The sequence below is a fragment of the Aotus nancymaae genome, unplaced genomic scaffold (assembly GCF_030222135.1).
Source record: "Aotus nancymaae isolate 86718 unplaced genomic scaffold, 86718_ANA_hifiasm-v0.15.2.pri h1tg000053l, whole genome shotgun sequence".
Lineage (NCBI taxonomy): Eukaryota > Metazoa > Chordata > Mammalia > Primates > Aotidae > Aotus > Aotus nancymaae.
The window spans coordinates 32,809,190-32,831,581 of record NW_026988467.1 but is presented as its reverse complement, the minus strand read 5'-3'; the positions used below and the strand labels follow the sequence as shown (position 1 = coordinate 32,831,581).

At 50.7% G+C, this 22,392-nt stretch overlaps 1 protein-coding gene across 4 annotated transcripts in view; it reads left to right on the top strand.

Annotated features, from left to right (window-relative positions):
• STK40 (serine/threonine kinase 40) overlaps positions 1-22,392 on the top strand; it is a 46,080-nt gene that overhangs the window by 13,640 nt on the left and 10,048 nt on the right. For 3 of the 4 annotated variants that reach the window (XM_012439494.3, XM_012439489.2, XM_012439504.3), the window contains exons 2-6: positions 10,972-11,091; positions 13,773-13,858; positions 14,215-14,358; positions 17,219-17,446; positions 18,220-18,272. In XM_012439494.3, coding sequence (XP_012294917.1) covers positions 10,980-11,091; positions 13,773-13,858; positions 14,215-14,358; positions 17,219-17,446; positions 18,220-18,272 — 623 coding nt within the window. In that variant the 5' untranslated portion in view covers positions 10,972-10,979. Of the gene's footprint in view, positions 1-10,971; positions 11,092-13,772; positions 13,859-14,214; positions 14,359-17,218; positions 17,447-18,219; positions 18,273-22,392 lie in introns of those variants that run through there. The other variant, XM_012439514.2, reaches the window with a different exon arrangement.

The window sequence follows — 22,392 nt, the reverse complement described above, 5'->3', positions numbered from 1 at the left end:
CTCTGTCACCCAAGCTGGAGTGCAGTGGTGTGATCTCGGCTCACTGCAACCTCCACCTCCCGGGTTCAAGCAATTTTTCTGCCTCAGCCTCCCTAGTAGCTGGGATTACAGGTACACACCACCACGCCTGGCTAATTTTTTGTATTTTTAGTAGAGACAGGATTTCACCATGTTGGCCAGGCTGGTCTCGAACTCCTGACCTTAGGTGATTCACCTGCCTCAGCCTCCCAAAGTGCTGGGATTACAGGTGTGAGACACCGCACCCAGTCCTATTTTCTTTTTTTGGAGACAGGGTCTTGCTCTGTTACCCAGGCTAGAGTACAGTGGCATGATCACTTGATCTGTGATCACACCACTGCACTCCAGTGTGAGGACAGAGCAACTGCAGCCTCAACCTCCTGGACCCAAGCAGTTGTCCCACCTCAGCCCTCCAAGTAGCTGGAACCACAGGTGCACACCACCATGCGTGGCTGGTTTTGTTTATTCTTTTTTTTTTTTTTTTTGAGATGGAGTCTCCCTCTGTAGTCCAGGCTGGAGTGCAGTGGCGCAATCTCAGCTCACTGAAACCTCTGCCTCCTGGGTCGTGGTTCAAGCAATTCTCCTACCTCAGCCTCCCAAGTAGCTGGGATTATAGGCACACACCACCATGCCCAGCTAATTTTTTTATTTTTTTTATTAGAGATGGGGTTTCACCATGTTGGCCAGTCTGGTCTTGAACTCCTGACCTCGTGATCTGCCCACCTTGGCCTCCCAAAGTGCTGGGATTACAGGCATGAGCCACCATGCCTGGCCTTATTCTTTGTAGAGATGGGGTTTCACTGTGTTACCCAGGCTGGTCCCAAACTCTTGGCCTCAAGCGATCCTCCTGCCTCGGTCTCCCAAGGTGCTGGGATTATAGGCATGAGCCATGGCACCCAGCCAGACTTTTTTTTCTTGTCATTATTTCTTAATACAGTATAATAACTATTTATACAGCATTTCTATTGTACTAGGTATTATAAATCTAGAGATAATTTAAAGTATATGGGGCTGGGTATGGTGGCTCAGCCTGTAATCTCAGCGCTTTGGGAGGCTGAGGCAGACAGATCATTTGAGGTCCAGGAGTTTGAGAACCAGCCTAGCCAACATGGTGAAACCCTATCTCTACTGAAAATACTAAAATTAGCTGGGCATGATGGCACACACCTGTAATCCCAGCTACTCAGAAGGCGGAGGTTGTGGTGAGCTGAGCTCGTGCCACTGCACTCCAGCCTGGGTGACAGAGCAAGATTCCATTTTAAAAAAAAGTGCACGGGAGTAAATACACAGGTTATATGCAAATATTTCGTTATCTTATATTAGGAACTTGACCATTCTTGGATTTTGGTATCTGTGAAGAGGTCCTGGAACCACTCCCTCATGGATACTGAGGGATGATTATGTTCCCAAGTGCTTTGTAAACTATGAAGCTGTGTATAAAACTTAGTTCCAATAGTTAATCTGAGAGTGTGAGCCACCCTTGTGGGTTCTGAGTTTGAAATTTACCACCCAGAGAGGCGTGCAGAAATCTACAAGAGACCTGGCAGCCGCCTAGTGTGGACGGGTGGTCTGTAGAGCATGGGTGGTGACCGCAGTGGATCATGCATTCAGATTTCACATCACTCACCTTGAGTGTCATCATCTCACCCCAGGTATAGTCAGATAAATGCATAGTTAGGCCAGAAGTTCTCTTTTCAGAGAGGTGAAAGTTGTGGGACTTTTTCTGACCAGCAGCAGGACCTTCACACCACAGACCTGGAGTGGCCTGGAGGACCTGTCACCAGTGTGAAGGGACAGGCAAGGCTGTTACTCACACACTCCCCACATCTTGCTGCAGGAAAGCAGGTCGTTTGACTGGATTTGGGAGATTTTCCCCACACAGGGCCTGGTCCATCCCTTCATCAGTGAGGGCTTCTGCACAGCTGCAGGCATCTTGTGAATAGATTTAATTCTTCAGTAGGAGTTGCTCTCCAGCAGCAAATGCTGTCTAAGCATAACCCCTGGTCATCAGCCAGCTTAGACCCGGAAGCATGAACGTTGCCTGCCTCATGCATTTCTGACATGGGACTTTTCCTGGACAAACTGTCCAGTGCAGCCCTAGTTACCCACAGCTGTGGCACCCTGTCTCCAGCCATGAGCTGGCAGATACTGCCTAGTCTGACCATCTGTACTTTCTTCGGGCTCCCAGTCCAGCCACGGGCCTCTCCTTGGGCAGAGGAGCATACCTGCAAACCATACCTTGTACGTCTTTGTTCAGCTGCCTCTTGTCTCCTGCCCCAGCAGGGACTGTGGTGCCTTGAAGGTAGATGCACAACAAACAGTCCCCCACTGTGTTCTTTTCCAGCTTTGTGCCAGGCAGTGGGCTGGGTGCAGGGAAGCAGGGGCAGATTGGGGTCGCTCCCTCAGGGGAGCCCACAGCCTGAGGTAGGGGTGTCAGGCGAATGAACCAATGGTTGCAGCACAGTGGGAGGGGCGGAGGTGTGCTCCGGTGCTCTGGGGGCCGGAGGAGGAACTGCCAGCTCTGGCAGGAGGCTTTCTATGAAGACTTTCTGCAGCAGGTGACATTTCAGTGAGGACTGAGGGAGAAGGATGTGCCAACCAGGGAGAGCAGGGTGGGGCAGAGTTGTGCATGGCATACTTGGGATTGTGCCATTTGGTATGGCTCGATTTAGGGTGCATATAAAGGTGAGGCTGGAGAGGTAGTCTGGGTCTGGTTAGGCTCATGGAGGAATTGGGGTTCTTCCTGAAGAGCCTGGAGCCCCTGGAGGACCTCCACAGCAAGCAGAGAGACTGCAGCCTCCTCGGATCTGGTTGTCCAGCCCCACTTACAGAGGTGGCTGAGGTGGGCACTTCCCATGGAGTGCATCCTTCCTGATCAGCCTGAGGAGAGCAGGGCCCCACTATCCTGCACCTGGTGCAGAGAAACCCTGTGAAGATGTACTGCAGAAAGACGCCACCAGGTGGCAGGCCTGGAGATTGCACGGAGGCCCCCCACCCACCAGTTCCTTAATGTATATAGCACAGTGTTGAAGAGAGGGCCATACAAGACTGAATTCCTGTTCATGCCAGGCTGGCTCTGCCCAGCACACGAGACTGCAAGTTCTGCCACTGTGGGCTGTGTACCCACAAGCCACAGGTCCCTCTGAACCTGTGACTCGGGTCTTGGGAGCTATTCGAGCAGGTTGGACTTTCTCCTCTGCCTCCGGGGAACTGAGAGTAAGTTATAGACTTCATGACCCTTCACCCCAAAACACTTAGACTTGAGTATGTATCACCTAAGAACAAGGACATTCTCCTGTAGAACCACAATGCTGTTTTCAAGTTCAGGAAATTTAACTGATACAATACTCTTATCTAATGTACAGTCTGTATTCAGATTTTACCAGTTGCCCAATCATGTCCTTTATAACTTTTTACGCCAGGATCATCCATTGATTGCATTTCTTCCTTGTATGTCTTTAGTCTCCTTTAATCTAGAACCATTCTTCAGCTTTTCTTTAACTATCTGACATAGATGTTTTTGAAACATACAGGCCTATTGTGAATGTCCTTCAATTTGGTTTTCTCATGATTAGATTCAAATAGTACATTTTAGGAAAAAGAAAATAGCATGAGTAGGTCGGGGTGGTGGGCCACGCCTGTAATCCTAGCACTTTGGGAGGCCGAGGCGGGAGGATCACTTTAGCCCAGGAGTTTGAGACCAGCCTAGGCAACATAGCAAGACCCCATCTCTACAAAAAATTTTTTAATTAGCTGGGTATGATGATATGTGCCTATACCCACGTCACCAGGAGGTACCCAGCTACCCAGGAGACTGAGGTGGGAGGATCACCTGGGCCTGGAAGGTGGAATCTGCACTCCAGCCAGGGTAACAGAGCAAGACCCTGTCTTGAAAAAAAAAAAAATAACGTGAGTAGTACATGTGTATTAAGGGGCATGTGATACCATTCGTTCTATTATTGGTGATATTACCTTTGACCACTTGGTTAAGATTGCAGCTTGCTTTTTTAAAAATGTAGGTATATTTACACAGTGATTTCACATGTCTTTTAACTGTACAGTTCAGTTGTTTTGACTAATGCACACACCCAGAAGCTATGTCCTTTGGCAGTAAAAGTTTTACAGCGCAATATATGTGCTCTGTCCTCCTCCCCCAATCCTGCTCCAAGAGATCTTAGGCTAGAGGCACCAGGTCTGAATTCCAGACTCCTCCCCACCACCCACACTTCACCTCCAACTGGAAAATGACCAAAGACCCATCCGGGGAGGCTGGTGGCCTCTTCATCCTGGACAGTCTCTTACTGTGTCCCAAGTAGGTAATCGCCAGCATGTGTGTACTCATACATGGCCGCCTGTGGAGATGCTTCTCAGTGTGAGTGGGGGACCCTCCATGCCTTGGCCAGGCTTCAGCTGCTTTGTAGTTAGCTAGAAATGAGGACAGTCTGAGCTGGGGAGATCAGCGACTGTTTCATCCACTCAGCACCATCTTTGTGTGTATCCTACATTCCTTTGCAGATTGGTGTGTCTACCAAGTTGAACCGTGGGGCAGAGCTACCCCTGCCAGCTCTCCTGGACCCGGCCACACTATACCAATAGCCTCTGGGCACCTTCAGCCTTAGAACCCTTATGTGGCTCTCTGATAGCCTGGCTTTCACTGCCTTGCTGGGAGATCTGGGCTCACATAGCCCGGCAGGTTCTAAGGGGACTGGTGCTGACTTGTGAGGATAGAATGTAGAAGAGTTGGCCAGCCACAGTGGTTCATGTCTGTAATCCCAGCATTTTGGGAGGCTGAGGCAGGTGGATTTCCTAAGGTCGGGAGTTTGAGACCAGCCTGGCCAACATAGTGAAACCTCGTCTCTACTAAAAATACCAAAAAAAGAAAAAATTAGGTGTGGTGGCAGGCACCTGTAATCCCTGCTACTCAGGAGGCTGAGGCAGAAGAATTGCTTGAGCCCAGGAGGCAGAGATTGCAGTAAGCCGAGATGTGCCATTGCACCCCAGCCTGAGCAAGAGCAAGACTCTGTCTCAAAAAAAAAAAGTAAAATAGTTAACAGATTCACAGCTCCAGAGACTGCTAAGCCAGTACTGTTGAGTTCCTAGAGTTGTGGGCCCTGTACCCCAGCCTGAGGACCAGGTGTCTCTGGGGGGACCTGGGCTCCCAGTCTTCCTGAGACCAGAATAGCCAGGGCATCATCATCACAGATCTCACTGTGAAGCCGGGGTCCCTCTGAGCAGGCCCCGCCAGGGGAGCGTTTGTGGACCACTTGCAGGCATGTCTCTGGAGGGATGTAGAGCCAGATGATTGGAGGATGGGGCAGGGAAAGGAGGGTCTGTCCCTGGGAGCTGTGTCTTTGCTCACCCTCCTACTGAGCCTGCAGCAGCTTCCAGTTTTCTGAGCCTGTCTCTTCATAATGCTCCCTTTCTTCAGTCAACTCTGGGTAGCAGGAAGGGAGGCAGCCTTGCTCCCTCTTCCCCCGCAAGCGTCTTTTTCGTCTCCCTGCCCGTCTGCTGCCATCCTTCTGTCGGCCTGTGTCTTGGAGCAGTTCCCGTGCCGTTTCCTTGAGTCGAATCCTGAGTGGGGGGAAGGGTAGGTCAGGCTGAGCCCACTCATTGTCTGTGCTGCAGCTGCTCCCTGCAGACTGTTGTCTAGACCATGCCTGTGCGTAGGTGCACAGGCAGGCAGCATCTACACACATGTGACGCGCCTCCATGGTGCTCTCCAGGGACCTGGGAAAGAAAGAGGAGGCTTACTGCTCCCAGGAACACAGGGAACAGGGTCAGAAGGGTGGTGATACCAACTTACTGGAGGCAACGGACAGTACAGGACAGGCACATGGCCACCGACCCTGGCAATGAGCATCACCACCCAGAGGGAGGGCATCCGTTCACTTATGGAGTATCTGCTGGGCCAGGCAGTGGGCAGCAATGGTTTTACATATATGTTTATAAATAATAAATGTGTTTTTCCTTCTGAAATTTTTAGTTGTGGTGGAATTTTTCTCTTGGAGGGGGGCAGACTTAGCATATAAACACAAATAAATACATAATTACACAATCTGGAAAGTACCATGGAGGATAATTATAGCCTACTGTGAGTGAGACTAACTGGGACCCACTGGCCGTGAGGCTATCAAGGAAGACTCCTCTGAGGAAGTGATATTTATATTAAGAAGGATATGTAGTAGTTAGCCAAGCAAAGAACAGGAACACAGTGCAAGACACATAACTGCCCAGCTTCTTTTTTTTTTTTTTTTTTTTGGAGACGGAGTCTCGCTCTTATTGCCCAGGCTGGAGTACAATGGCACAATCTTGGCTCACCACAACCTCCACCTCCCGAGTAGCTGGGACTACAGGCATGTGTCACCACGCATGACTAATCTTGTATTTTTAGTAGAGATGGGGTTTCTCTTTGTGGTCAGGCTAGTCTCGAACTCTCAACCTCAGGTGATCCGCCTACCTGGGCCTCCCAAAGTGCTGGGATTACAGGCATAAGCCACCTCGCCTGGCTACTGCCAAGCTTTTGAAGATATTTCTAGAAGCAGTTTTACCCTTCTCTGCTTTTATGTGAATGACATTGAATATGCTTCCGGCATGAACCTTTTTGGCAGAAGGCCCAGCTAAACCTTAACTGTGGCTTCTGCTCCATCTGGGGACTGTTGGGGCTCAATGAGTTACATAATCCTAGTTATTCTCAAAATTAAGTCATGGCTGTGCTCCCCAGTGGCACAGCTCTGAAAACAAATTGGGACGATGGGAGGCAAGCCTGCTAGATTAGACGTGCAGTGCATTGGATCATCCCTCCTACTTTCCGGTTCACCACATATGGTCAGTGTCCTAGGTTTTAGAATAAGGGCCAAAGCAACAGCATGTGAGGATTTCACCTTACTGGTGAAGACACACCTGTTCTCGGAGTAGGAGACAGCTTTCAGGAATATCAGCAAAAACAAACCACAGGAAAAGACAGATATTTAACTACATAAAAAGTCAACCTGAGACTAGCGAACAATACAGTCAGGATGGCTAAAGGTGACCCCAGGAAACCAAAGGGCAAGATGTCTGCTTACGCCTTCTTTGTGCAGACGTGCAGAGAAGAACATAAGAAGAAACGCCCAGAGGTCCCTGTCGGTTTTGCAGAATTTTCCAAGAAATGCTCTGAGAGGTGGAAGACAATGTCCGGGAAAGAGAAATCTAAATTTGATGACATGGTAAAGGCGATAAAGTGCGCTATGATCGGGAAATGGAGGATTATGGACCAGCTAAGGGAGGCAAGAAGAAGGATCCTAATGCCCCCAAAAGGCCACCGTCTGGACTCTTCCTGTTCTATTCAGATCAAGTCCACAAACCCTGGCATCTCTGTTGGAGACGTGGCAAAAAAGCTGGGTGAGAGGAGGAATAAGCTAAATGACAGTGGCAAAGCTGAAGGAGGAGTACGAGAAGGATGTTGCTGACTGTAAGTCGAAAGGAGAGTTTGATGATGGCACAAAGGGTCCTGCTAAAGTTGCCCAGAAAAAGGTGGAAGAGGAAGATGAAGACGAGGAGGAAGAGGAGGAGGAGGATGAATAAAGAAACTGTTTACTGTTAAAAAGAAAGTCAACCTTATTTTAATTTTAATTAAACAAAATTTTTAATGTTCTGTTAATTTTAATGTTCTGTTAATTGAAAGTGGTCTCAAAACATGGCCCAGGCTGGTCTTGAACTCCAGGGCTCAAGCAGTCCTCCCGCCTTGGCCTCCCAAAGTGCTGGGATTACAGGAATGAGCCACCATGCCCAACCCTTAACCTTTTTTTTTTTTAATTAAAAAAAAGTTAAAGATGAAAAAGCTATATGTCAGTTATATCCTTATATAGAAAGAGCTTCTAAAAATTAATGACACTAATACACATATAGCAGTAAAAATAGAAAAATAATATAAAGGAAATTCTTAAAAGAAATAATAGACACAGCCAATAAGCATGTGGAACAAATTCAACCTCAGAAATATTGAAAGAATTATGGATTTTAAAATGCTGTGCTTTTTGTTGCCCACCAAATTGGCCATTTATAAGAGTAAGGAAATAACTCAGTCCTGGTGCAAGTTCTGGAACTCACTCTCCCACGCTGCTGATGGGACTGTAAATTGGCACAGCCATCCTGGGAGCAGCCTGGCAGCATATGTCAAATACCTTAAAAACATGCCCCCCTTGTATTAGTCTAATGGGGATTTAAAAAAAAAAAATGCACCTCACTTGACTATGCAGTTCTGCTTCTTGGAATGTATCCAGAGGGAGACAGATAAGTATGACAAGATGTATACTTGTATGTGCATGCCAATTAATTTTTTTTTAATCGAAAGAACCTAGGTGTCCATAAGTAGGGAATGGTCAGAGAAATCACTGTGTATTTGTTCCAAGGAGACTGTGTAGCTCTCTCTATTGTGATGCAGGGATGTCAATGGGTTTTTGTTTTGTTTTTCACAGTCTGTTGAGGTGCATTTCACATACTGTAAAATTTACCTGTGGCTGGGCGTGGTGGCTCTCACACCTGAAATCCCAGCACTTTGAGAGGCTGAGGCGGGTGGATCACAAGGTCAGGAATTTAAGACCAGCTTGACCAACATGGTGAAACCCCGTCTCTACTAAAAATACAAAAATTAGCTGGGTGTGGTAGCGCACGCCTGTAATCCCAGCTAGTCAGGAAGCTGAGGCAGAAGAATAGCTTGAATCCAGGAGGAGGAGATTGCAGTGTGCCGAGATCGTGCCACTGCACTCCAGCCACTGTGCTCCAGCCTGGGCGACAGAGTGAGACTCTTCTCAAAAAAAATTTTTTTTTTTTTACTCTGAATGTTTTTTGTTGGATTGTTTGTTTTGAGATGGAGTTTTGCTGTGTCCCCAGGCTGGAGTGCAGTGGTGCCATCTCAGCTCACTACAACCTCCGGCTCCCTGATTCAAGCAATTCTCTTGCCTCAGCCTCCTGAGACAGGCATCCACCACCTTTTTTTATTTTTTTGAGACAGAGTCTCGCTCTGTCACCTAGGATGGAGCGCAGTGGCGTGATCTCAGCTTGCTGCAACCTCTGCCTTCTGAGTTCAAGCAATTCTCATGCCTCAGCCACAAAGTAGCTGGAATTACAGGTGTACACCATCATGACCAGCTAGTTTTTGTATTTTTAATAGAGACAGGGTTTCACCATGTTGTTCAGGCTGGTCTCAAACTTCTGACTTCAGATGATCCACCAACCTCGGCCTCCCAAAGTGCTGGGATTACAAGCATGGAGCCACTGCGCCTGGCCTCCCTTAATGTATTTTAGGTGGGAGAAAAGGAAACTTATAAAATAGCATTACAGTGTGGTCCAGATGTTTGTATTAATAAAAACCTTATGTAAGCATACACACAGGAAAAACATCCTTGAATGTTAACAGCAATTGTATTTGGGAGGTGAGATCATAGGTACCTTATTTTCTTATTTTTGCATATGTGTATTTTCTAACGTTCCTGCAGAGAACGTCAATTACTTTTATATGAAGAAAAAGACAGGAACAGGCTGGGGTTCTGTGTTTTTTAGTCCATTATGGAGAGGTAAAGGCTACACTCCTAAGGTGGGTGTCAGGCCTCTGTCTCTGGGCCACCTCTCACCATTCCCTGCCTCATGTTGGATGCTCCAGCAACACAAACTACCTGGAGTTGGTTGCTTGCGTGCCGTTTCTTACCTGGGCGTGTTTGTACACTGAGGCCCTCCCACCATGAATGTCCTTGCCCTTGGCCTGGCCCACTCCTGTATCCTTAGGGAAGTTTTCACGGAGCCCCTCACACACACTGGGTGTTCCTGTGACCCCTGACCTTCCCCACATGGAAGTCGTCTGTACACATCTGTTTCCTTGTCTCCCCTGGACCCGCTTTCCCAAAGTGTTTGACTTTGGAGAGCTGGAAGAAGCAACTCCTTTTTTGTGTTTTTATCTTTTTTTTTTTTTTTTTAATCTGTGTCTTGAGGTGTCTTTTAGCCTCTGGTTCCAAATGTCCGCCTTTCTTTTTTTTTTTTTTTTTTTCCTAAAGACGGGGTTTCACCATGTTGGTCATGCTGGTCTTGAACTCCCGACCTCAGGTGATCTGCCTGCCGCGGCCTCCCAGAGTGCTGGGATTACAGGCATGAGCCACCGCGCCCCGTGCCTTTCATTTTTGTGTAGGAGCATCTCAGGATCATCAGGCAAATCAGAGTGCTCAGCAATCTCCAGTAGTGTTCTTTAATTTACTCTTAAATACACAGTGAATTTTCTTTTTCTGAAAAGTAATTCAGGAAAAATTTGCATTTATGAGGGAAGAGACAGTAAACCCCGCCATTGACAACTTTGGGGGGTTCTTTCATCTGAGAGAAGCAGAGAGTCAAGGAAAGATGGGGAGAGGGGTTCTCAGGGCAGTAGTCATCGAACTCCATGGGCATAAGAAGCCCCCAAGCCTCATGTATAACAAACATCCCATTCCTGGGGCCCACTGTCCGGATAGGGGCCAGGAATAGGCAGCTCGGTTCATCAGGCCATAGGTATTTGGAGAGCAGGTCTCACTTTGGGAAGTTGCTCAGGGCTGGGGTTCAGCTGGATGGGGCTGGCTCTCCTCTCGGCCTCTGTGGTGGTCTCTTGGGGCTCTGTTTGGCTTTAGCATCTGCATAAAGCCCAGTTTTCTCCTCTCTGAATTTAACTGGCCACTTCGTGGTGGTGTGTTGGCTCTCTGCCTCCATACCCTGTATATGCTGCCTTAAAGGATGTCCACCTTTAGCCTCTAATTAATCCCAAGTAAAGGAGCTGTGGTTCTTTGTCACTTGGAGCCTTGGAGGCTCCTCTGGGAGCAGGAGGTGGCAGCTGCAATGGAACAGCAGCATTAGCAGCTGTTTGATGCATCCCAAGTCAAAGACTTGCAGGCTGGGTTAGCATAAGGAAACTCGCCGACTTACTCAGTGAGAAGGGGTCTTTTCTGTCTTGTCTAGAGCTGAGAATGAAGCGGAGAGCATCAGACAGAGGAGCTGGGGAAACGTCGGCCAGGGCCAAGGCTCTAGGAAGTGGGATTTCTGGAAATAATGCAAAGAGAGCTGGACCATTCATCCTTGGTAAGCCTCTGACTTTTGGGAAAAATGGGTGTGCTGCGAGGCAGGCGCAGGGCACATTGGCTCGCACGATCTGACCCTTATAGACATCAGACTGAGGTGGCCCACCCACTGCAGTGTGTGGTCCTGCCCTGCCCCCAGCCTTGTCCCTAGCTTCACTGCTTGAAGCAGAGTATATTTATATCAGTGGAAGACCCAAGCCTTAGGTCACTGCACGAGGGGCTGTCAGTGTTGTAGCCGCACCAGCCTTAGATCAGTCTTAGCCAATAGCTAGGCTCTGTCTCTTCCCCCAGAGAATCCTATGTGTGCTCCTACAATGTTGCTGTGCCCACAGGAAGCACATCCATTAGAACCCATTAGCTGCATTAGAACCCAAGATCTGGCCAGGTGTGGCAGCTCACTTATGTAATCCCAGCACTTTGGGAGGCTGAGGTGAGAGGATCACTTATGGCCATGAGTTCAAGACTTGGCAAGCTTGGGCAACATAGTGAGATTCCGTCTCTACAAGAAAAATATAAAAATTAACTGGATATGGTGACACATGCCTGTAGTCCTAGCTACTTGGGAGGCTGAGGCAGGAGGATTACTTGAGCCCAAGAATTTGAGGTTACAGTGAGCCATGATCACGCCACTGCATTCCAGCCTCAGCAACAGAGCGAGACTCTGTCTCTAAAAAATAAAATAAAATAAAATAAAAATTAAAAACTCAAGATCCATCATCCAAGTCACTGCTTTATGCTATTCTTGGATGGCATAATTTCACAAAGCATTTTGTATAGTCTCCCAAATGTCTTTAAATCCTGGCACAGGTGTTGGCAGTTAGCCAGAGGAGCAGCAGAGCATTTCTGCATGATGTGTAAGGACCAGCAATCCAAATTGCTTATAGTCAGGGTTGCAGCCAGAGACTGGGCGTGAGTTGTACTTTGGGACAGAATTTTGGACTTACAGACACAGGATAGTTCCAGCTCATCATTCATTACATAGTTAATGGTGCCTAGCACGTGCCAGGCCTGTGCTGTTTGCTGGGGATGCAGCAGTGAATAAGGCAGACAAGTTCCTGCCCTCACAGAGCTTAACATTCTGGTTGGAAAAAGAAACAGAGTAAACATCTCACCAGACATCACCAGCAGTGCAGAAGCCTTGAAAGAAGTTCCACAATGACATGAGATGAGAAGGCCCGTAGGTAGGGCAGGCAAGAAAGGCCTCTCTATGAGGAAGTGCCATGTGAGCTGACACCTGAGGAGGAGCAGCAGCTCCTCCTGCTGCTGGGGAAAAGCTGGGGAAGAGCATTGCAGACAGAAGCAGCAGCACGTGCAGAGGCCCAGCAGCAGGAAAGGGCTAAGCATATTGGGAATTAGGAGCCCAGTATTAGGAGCTGGAGTCTGGCAGGGGACGGGGCATGGAACATCCTCAGTTAGAAAGGTGGGCAGGAACAGAATCATGCAAGGCCTTGGAGGCCAGAGGAAGGAGTTTGGGTGCTATGTTAGGAGCAGTGGGTCTGTGAACATTTCACTGGTAAGAAGGAAAAAAAGAGCAGCAGAGCTTAATTAAGAGTTTTTTGGCCAGGCACGGTGGCTCATGCCTGTAATACCAGCACTTTGGGAGGCCGAGGCAGGCAGATCACCTGAGGTTGGGAGTTCAAGACCAGCCTAGCCAACATGGAGAAACTCCATCTCTACTAAAAATACAAAATTAGCTGGGCATGGTGGTGCATACCTGTAATCCCAGCTACTCAGGAGGCTGACATGAGAGAGTCGCTTAAACCCGGGAGGTGGAGGTTATGGTGAGCCGAGATCGCACCATTGCACTACAACCTGGGCAACAAGAGCAAAACTGCATCTCAAAAAAAGTGTTTTTCACGCAACAGTGGCACTGTGACATCAGATTTCCACTCTGAAAGCTCGTGCAAGGTGCTGTCACGGGACAACGAGCACTGTGCATCTCCAGAAGTACATAAGGTCCCCAAAGCTGGCACTTGAACAGAGGCCAGATGGCTGTATCAGCATCGCCAGGGAACCTGTTGCTATAACTATAGTTTCCTGGATCCTGACCCTAAAGTTGCTCTTCACAGGACCCAGGATCTCTTGGGTTTTGTTTGTTTTTTGAGACAGGGTTTTGCTCTGTTGCCCTGGCTGGAGTGCAGTGGCACAAACACAGTTCACTGCAGCCTCAACCTCCTGGGCTCAAGTGATCCTCCCACCTTAGCCTCCCAAGTAGCTGGGTCTACAGGTGTGCTCCACTATGCCCAGCCAATTTTTTATTTTTTGTAGAAAAGAAGTCTCACTATGTTGCCTAGGCTGGTCTTAAACTCCTGGGCTGAAGCAATCCTCCTACCTCAGCCTCCCAAAGTGTTGGGATTACTGGTGTGAGCCACCACACCCGGCTGGATCTCTTGTTTTTAGTAGATGCTTCCTAGAGATTCCAGTGTCCACCCAGGGTTGAAAACTTCTCTTTGAGAAACGTGCCTGCAAAAGCTGGATGTGTTCCAGGCAGAGCACACATACCTCTCTCTATTTTTGGAGGGGAGACCTTGAAAACTCTCAGCTGACCTTGGGAGGTCAGTCCAGTGCACATGAGCTATGGTGCCCTCCTGAATAGAAGGTCTAGTGAAAGACCACGTGGTGACCTGGCGCCGTGACAGCCAGGGCTTCTGAAAAGTAGACCAGCAGCTCTCTGTGCCATAGGTCCTCGTCTGGGCAACTCACCGGTGCCAAGCATTGTGCAGTGTTTGGCAAGGAAAGATGGCACGGATGACTTCTATCAGTTGAAGGTAAGTGAGATGTGGGGGTGAGGGTGCCTCAGGACCAGGGCCTGTCATGCCAACCCCCCCTCCCTCCTCCACCTTCACACCTGCGTCACTTGTGAACAAGAGTAGCGCCGTTTCTTCCCGAGAAGCAATCAAGTTCACATGGTCTCCCTTGGAACACCTCCTGATTTAAAGAGTTTTGTCTGTGCATAAATTACATTGCCGTCATATTAAGAAAAACAATTTCACTTGGTGTGTTTGTGGGTGTGTTGTGTGCAAATGTCATGTGGTAGAAAGCCCCCTGCTTTCCCCGTTCTGGTCATTCTCCTGTGTAAAATGAGGTGTTCCGGTTTTGGTTTTATTTTTGTGCTTTCCTAAAGATCCTGACCCTGGAGGAGAGGGGGGACCAAGGCATAGAGAGCCAGGAGGAGCGGCAAGGCAAGATGCTGCTGCACACTGAGTACTCGCTGCTGTCTCTCCTGCACACGCAGGACGGCGTGGTGCACCACCACGGCCTCTTCCAGGTGAGCGGCCTGCCCTTCCCCCACCCTTCGTGCCCATCTTCGGCTGGCTTCGGGGGCTACCACTTGCTGGGGCCACAGCCATGTGAGCAGCTCATGTGACCCTCAGGTGTCCTTGCCAGGCTGGGTATGTCAGGACTTCCAGGGTCAGGTGAGGTGGGCTGGGCTGGGCTGGAAGTCAGGCTGGGCCACACTAGCTGTGCTCTTATGGAGATGGTTACAGCCTAGAAGGAATGCACACAGTTTGTATCTTACAACAGCCAGGCTTTCTTTGAAGAGCCACTTTTCTGAGAAAAGAGGAAAGCAGGAAGTCACTTAAAGACACCTGGGCCCCCTTTTTTTCTTTTTGAGACAGAGTCTCACTCTGTCACCCAAGCTGGAGTGCAGTGGCGCAATCTTGGCTCACTGCAACCTCTTCCTCCCAGGTTCAAGCAATTCTCCTGCCTCAACCTCTCGAATTACAGGCACGTGCCACCGCGTCCAGCTGATTTTGTATTTTTAGTAGAGATTGGGTTTCCCCATGTTTCCCAGGATGGTCTTGAACTCCTGACCTCAGATGATCCACCTGCCTCTGCCTCCCAAAATGCTGGGATTACAGGCGTGAGCCACCACGCCTGGACCTGAGCCGTTTTTGGCCACGTCATCAGGAGTTGGCCAGGCTGGGGTGGGAGGAAAGGTGACAAGAACGAACCAGCATATGGGGCCATCTGTAGATCTCCACAGTTGTTTTGGGACCACCTGTTTTTCCACCTGCTCAGGCATTTCAGTTTGTCCAGCAAATATCCCTGTGCTCCTGTGCTCAGATGTTCCAGGTCCCTTGGGAAGGGTATTAACAGCTTGTACATGACAAGAACCATTCTTGGGGCAACACGGTAAGTTGTCTCCAGAAATGAAGACCTGGGTTCACAATGACCAGGAGGCCTCCTGGACAGGCCTGGGAACAGCCCCATTCCTCAGCTGGGCGTCCACCAAGCCCTCAGCTATTTGCTGGCCAAGACCAGCTCTTGCCCAGACAGATCTACTATGTGAGAGTCAGCACAGTGCCAGAGAGAGCAGTCAGGTTTTGAGGATTCAGGTAGTGTGACCTTGGGCAAGTCACTTCAGGTCTCTAGGCCTCAGATTCCCTGTCTATAAAATGGGGATAGCAATAACAGTACCTACCTCCAGTGGTGGTTGGGAAGATGAGTGAGCATGTGCAAAGCACCGAGCTGTAGCTGGAACGCTGTCATCATCATTGCTGTTCAGGCAATAAAAACTCCCTGTCAGCTTGAGTTCCTGAAATAAAACAAATGGAAAGCGCTTCCCACCCCTGTGTGTATACCCCACCAAGGTCTTTTTTCTTAGATTTGCAATTAGAGGAGACTCAGTATCATTAGGCAACTACAAAAATTAGAGTATTCCCTTAAACGTGAAATCAAATTGAGAGTGATTGTGGCGTCTTGGTATTTTGTCTCTGATATCTTCAAAAGCTTGGCCTTGGTTCATGTCATTTTGGGTGATCAAAACTTTCTAGTGTACCGTCTGTGGCCAGACACTGTGCTAGGGCCTCTGGGAAAAGCAAATATGAGATGTGGTCCTGCTGTTAAGAAGAAATGTGAGGCCGGGTGCAGTGGCTCATACTTGCAATACCAGAACTTTGGGAGGCCAAGGTGGGTGGATCACTTGAGGTCAGGAGTTCAAGACAAGCCTGGCCAACATGGTGAAACCCCATCTCTACAGAAATACAAAAAAATTAGCCAGGCGGGGTGGCACACACCTGTAATCCTAGCTACTCAGGAGGCTAAGGTGGGAGAATCACTTGAACCCAGGAGGCAGAGGTTGCAATTAGCTGAGATTGTGCCGTTGCACTCCAGCCTGGACAACAGAGCAAGACTTCATCTCAAAAAAAAAAAAAAGAAAGAAAGAAAAAGAAGAAATGTGGATATCCAGTCCTCCAGGAGTTCCCCAGAGGGGACAGTCAGTCTGCCTGGCATGCCACCAAGGGCTTCCTCACACTGGTCAGATGAAGTCCCCAGGTTGTATGTGCTTTTTGTCTTACTCGAAATAACTTTCAGCAAGGAAAATGGCTCTAGAGCTTGCTACCATTGTGTCCATCTGGCAGCCACAATGTTGATGGCAGTACCCACTCACTGAGCCCTGGCAGTCCGGGACCTAAGCTCAGGATGTGGACTGTCTTATTTACTTCTCTCGATCTGTGAGGGAGGGATTACTAGCTCCCTTTTACCGATGAGGAACTAGAGACCTGGAGAGGTTAAGCAAACTGCCCCAGGTCCCACAGCTAAGACAAGGTGGGGCTGGGGCCTGAACCCAGCAGTCTGAGGTCAGAGTCACTCTTAGCCACCATTATGTGACCGTTGGGAGTACTGCAACCATGAGGAAAACAGGAGTCCTGGACACAGAACCCTGTGTAGCCTCTGGAGCCTGCCAAGATTGACCTCTTTCTAACTCCCACCGTCTTAGACACTGAAAGGAGGCTCTGTTGGTGATTATTGGAATCTGGGTGCCATGGAAGGAGGATGCCCCATTTTTGCTTGAGCACTGGGCTGAGAGGGCCCTTAGTCTTTAAATGCCCAGACCTGATCTGAATCCTTTGTATTATGTTCAAAGCATTAAGCCTTCACCTGAGATGTTTTAGCTTCAGCCTCTTGCTGGTCCCGGCATTTGGCACACAAGAGGCTGCACAGTACTGAGCGGCCCCATGGTCCAGGCTGCCCAGGCCTCAGTCCTCTGCGGCCTGCACCTGCAGGCTTATTCCAGGCTCCCTCACTGGTTTGAGTGTCCAACCCCAGAGGAGAGTCCCAAACGCTGGCCTTGGCCCTGCCACGTTCACAGCCAAGCCCTGTGCTACCCTCTTGCCTCCCAGGACCGCACCTGTGAAATCGTTGAAGACACAGAATCCAGCCGAATGGTTAAGAAGATGAAGAAGCGCATCTGCCTCGTCCTGGACTGCCTCTGTGCTCACGACTTCAGCGACAAGACCGCTGACCTTATCAACCTACAGCACTACGTCATCAAGGAGAAGAGGCTCAGCGAGCGGGAGACTGTGGTCATTTTCTACGATGTGGTCCGTGTGGTGGAGGCACTGCACCAGGTGAGGCCACGCTGTGCTGCCATGCCTTCTGGCCACAGCAAGCCACCTTTCTTGCTGCTGCTGAGCAGAAGGCAGCTCTGTCCTGTCCACCCGGGTGTGCCTCATAGCTGGGGGTGTCCAGAAGAAGAGTGGCTGAATGGCAGGTGCACAGGGTGAGGCACAGTGCCACCCTGGAGGCCACCCTCCTGGTGAGGGCTGACCCGCAGCCCAGCAGAACCCCTGTGTAATTCCCCATCAGTTAAGAGACCTGGTGTCCCCCATGTAGTGACAACAGTGAGATACCCACCCAAGCAACTACAGCGTGTCTGAGCTTTTTGTAGGATTAGAGGTGTCAGGCACCCCGAGACAAAGGGCAGGAGAGCCTGAGCCTCTTTCCCAGTGCACTGCTTCCGTGGGTCTATCCTGTGGTACTTAGTCACAAAGCCATGACAGCTCCTCTCTGACCCCCAGATCCATCCTGTCCGTGGGATGTCTGATGGAGGGAAGGAAGCAAGTGGCTTTCCCCACCAGCTGCGGCCCTGAGGGGAGAAAGAGCTGGAGGAGCTGCCGCAGATGGCGAGACACTGACTAGGTGCACATTCATTCCCCATCCAGACGCATGGGTGATGAGGACTTGGAACTGTCCTGATCTGCCTGTGGTTGGAGCCTAGAGAAACGCACCTCGTAGAATTTTTCCTGCCTTCTTGAACACCTGGAGAGCCCCCTCTTACAGGGTGGGCCCTGACCCCACCTCTTACAGTGACGGTATAAACCGTATGCCTGCTGTTTTGCAGAAAAACATCGTACACAGAGACCTGAAGCTGGGGAACATGGTGCTCAACAAGAGGTAAGATCCCCATTTCTTCCTCCTCCTGTTACCCTGGGGCTGGGGCAGGCGGCAAACTGCAGCTAGCCGGTGCCCTGCGGGGTCCCCATGGGGATTCCGACTCAAAACAACCCACTTCCTCCGGGAATCCCAGGGCTCCGGGGATGGGATGAACGTGGGAATTTGGGGCTTGCTGAGACTGGGAGTTTTGAGCCACAGAAAAGGAGCTCTGGGAAGAACTTTAGATCTCCTCCCTGGTCCATTTATTTGTCATGCCTGGCTCTTAGTGTGCACTCAGTAAATGACTATAAAAACAGACCAAATGGCCAGGTGCAGTGGCTCCCACCTGGAATCCCTGCACTTTGGGAGGCTGAGGCAGGAGGATTACTTGAGCCCAGGAGTTTGAGACAGCCTGGGCAACATAGTAAAGACCCCATCTCTACAAAAATAATATTTTTTTAATGGACAAATGGGGTGAAGGAATGAGCAAAATTAAGTCTTGCTGTAGGTCAGTTTCCTCAGGAAACTGAGGTTTACGTGCAGGAGGTTTACTGTGGAGTGCTCTCAGGGTGATGGGGTGGAATTAGGCAGAGGGAGAAGCTGAACCACAGTGAAGTCCCAGGAGGGCCTCAGCCTGAAAAGCTCAAGAGTGGGATGGCCCTGCAGATGTCCCATGCATGGCCTTTGTGCCCCAACAGCAGTCACTGAATGTCTGCTCTCCATAGGGAGGGGCATTCCCTTGGGCAGGGCAGCTTCTTTTGGCTAAGAGGGCTTCCTGGAGAGGGATGCAGCTGTGAGTGCTTACCTGTAAAATGCGGCCAGCTCTCTTAGCAGTGGGAGAGCACATGCCTTAGACTTGGAGGGGATCTGGCGGCCCACCCCAGCACTGTCGGTGAACCAGCAGAGGGAGACCAAGCACGGCCCTGGTTTCAGGCTGGTATCCCACCTTGACAGAGGGTCCTGGGCCTCTTTGGAGTGATCTGGGATGGTGCTACCAAGTCTCACCATGTTGGAGGGACCACCAACCCCATAGGAGCCCAGGACTAGCAGGAAATGGGCCCATGCTGTGGGCTACCATGCATGGGCTGAGAAGGGCGCACCTCCCCCACCCATTCTTCCTGAGCCTCCCTCCCTCACCTCTCACCTCAGTGTTGAGCTGGTTGGAGGGCTCACAGAGGCAGCCTGAATCTCACAGCAGACGTGTTGTGGGTGGTTCATTCCATGATGTGGCCATCCCAGCCCAGGAGGGATCCGGGGCCCACTGTCCTTTAATGGGGCCAAAGCCACAGAGGCCAGAGGAAAAGAAACTGCCTGGAGGTTGGCCTCCAGGGAGGGGGTCATTGCATTGTGCCCCGTCTCGACTGATGGGGAATTACTGCTGGGGGCTCCACACCCCACAGCTCGAGCCTGAGAGGCCATCGGGAGGATGCTGTGCACCTCAGCGGCTAAGCCTTCCCATCCTTCTACTAGCACCGCCTGGTGCCTGGGCTGCAGACAGAAACTCTCAGCAGCTGTCAGTACCCTCCGGAGCCCACCGTCTGATGGGGTACTGACCAGAAGATGGTACCATGTGTGGAGGACCAGCGTGCAGAGGGCGAGGGGCATATGGAGGGGACAGTGACTGCCACCTGAGTTGATTTGTGAAGAATGAGTTGGATTTGCCAGGCCGAGAAAGTGAAGTGATGAGAACCTTGCCCTGCCATGCTCTGCAGAGAGCGGAGGGAGGGAGACAGGAAATTCCAGGGCTGCTTGAACCCTGGACTGGCTGAGTGAGTGAGTTAGGAGGACGGAAGTAGCACCGACGTGGGGGTCAGACCTGGCTTACTTCCCAGGGCCGCCTCTTAATTATCTTAGGGACTGTGAGAGTGTATTCATTTGGTTACTTATTAATTGATTGAATTCATATTGAGGTACCAAGCACTTTTCTGAGCTTCCATTTCCTCATCTGTGAAAGTGAAGGTAATCTTGCCTTCCTGGGAAGATTGACCTGAAGATGCAAATAAGTGGGTGGGAGGCTACCTAATATGATGGGGTTTGGTGTATCACAAGCACACCCCAGTGCTAATCTAGCCAGGACTGGAGAGCCTGTGGCTGACAGACAGGAGAACGAGACCCGTGGGCTCACACTTCTGGAGATGAGGCCTGCTGCATGTTGAGCAGCTGACGAGGACACCATTGCGGAGGGTCCAGCGGTCCCCTAGCCATAGCTCTGCCCCAGGAGAGGAGGGGAGGTGGTGGGGAGCCTGACCAAACCAGCCCTGGGCTGCAGAGAGCCAGTTGTCATAGAGTTGGGAGACTGGGTCCTGCCCCTTCCCCTGGCCCTCTCTGGGGCCTTGGGCCAGTCCCATCCTGCTGTGGACTGCAGGCTCACTGTTCCCAAAGAGGAGGCATATTTTTTGGGCACCTAAATCCATCTGGCTGCAGAGCCCATGTCCCCTTCAGCTGGACTAGAGAGCTCCCAGGCCTGCCACAGCAGCCACTCATGGCTGTAAATGAGCATCCCAGGGTTGCTACAGGAACATGCCATGGGGCTCACGCCTGCTAACCACACCAGCACTCCTGGCTCCTTTGTGTCCCTGGGAGGGGTTTGCTTCCAACTCTCACCTCTCCAGGCCCCCTTAGTCCTAGGAGTGTAGTTGCTGGGTCGCACCTGCCCGCATACGCCGGCATGGCTGTAGCAGCTCTGCAGTGAGTGTGTGCGCATGCCCATCGATGCAGAATGCCGCTGCCTCACTAAGACCCAGCGTACTGGTTGTACTTCCTGAATCTGCTAAATCCCCCTTTTTGTGTCTTGGGGCAGACAGAGGTTCTGGCTGCCTTTCACTTGAGTCATGGGCGCTCCGGAGGGGCAGGGTGGTGTGGTACAGAGAGACTAACTGCTCCCACGCGTCCTCTGGTACACCCTCTGCTCTGGGGCCCCTCTCTCACCTTGTTCAGTTGAGGGTTGACCTGAAGGAGCTCCAACCTCTTCCTGCCCATCATGCCAGGCCGTAACTCCACTGGGACAGCAGGCAGACCAGCTGGAGGCCTTCTCAGCAGAGCAGAGAGCTCCCAAGGAGCAGACTAGGGGAGGTGTTGGCAAGGCAGCAGCAACAGCGAGTTCACTCCGCTTTGGATTGTAAAAGGGCCGAAATTTGAAATCCTATTCTGGGGTTATGTGAGGTGCTGTGGGCTCTTTCTGCTTCCTCCTTTCTTTTTGGTAGGCCAGCGACAAACCAAGTTCCTAGAAAAGGAGAAAAACACTGGCAGCCCAGAGGCCATAGCTAACGTGTGACTCACTCAAGCCGGTCCTACTGACGCACGTCCCTCCCTCTGTCCCGCTCTGCCTTTGCCCCCTCCTGTCAGGACCAGACTGGGGCGTCTGGGACTCCAGGGAGCCGTGCACCTCCCGCTTGGGTGGTGGTGGCAGGGCAGGGGAGTGTTGCCAAGCCTCGGGAGGCCTTGGAGCTGCCCGTGCCACATCCTGTGGAGACACTCCAGTGCGCCCGCCACCCAGCCCTGCAGAGCCTCAGCTGTGCCTGCCCTGGCAGAGGGTGGGAAAGTCCCACCAGCGGTGTTGAGTTGAAATTCAGCCACACTGGCACGTGTCCTCCAGGGCCTGTTGTCACCATGGCCCTCTTCCCTACTGCCTTCAAGACAGGGTCTTTCTCACCAGGTGTGCCAACCATCGAGGTGAGAGGACAACACCAGTTCCTGTTTGCCAGGCACTGGGCTAAGTGCCCTCCAGGAGATTAACTTATCTTGCTGAGTCCTAGCCCAGTTCTGGAGTTTGGTGCTGCGATTTCACTGTTGTAAGATGAGGAAATTGAGGTTTAGCAAGAGATTTACAAAGCAAGGAAGTGGCAGAGCCAGGACCAGGAACCTGACTCCCAAACCCACCATACTCTTGCCTGAGCTGTCCTCCTCCCAGCGTCTTGAGCCTCAGAGACACACGGGATGCCTTTGCAGTTTCCTCGGCCATCTTTGACTGGGGGAGAAAACCCACAGTACCTCTGCTCTGTGGGAACCTTCTGGACAAGAGGCCTGAGCAGTCCCATATTCAGGGCTATGGTACCAGAGGATCAGAGCTAGAGCAGTCCTCTCCTTGACACGCACGTGGCCCTTCACAGTGACCCTTCACCTGTGATCTCAGGCTCTAGCC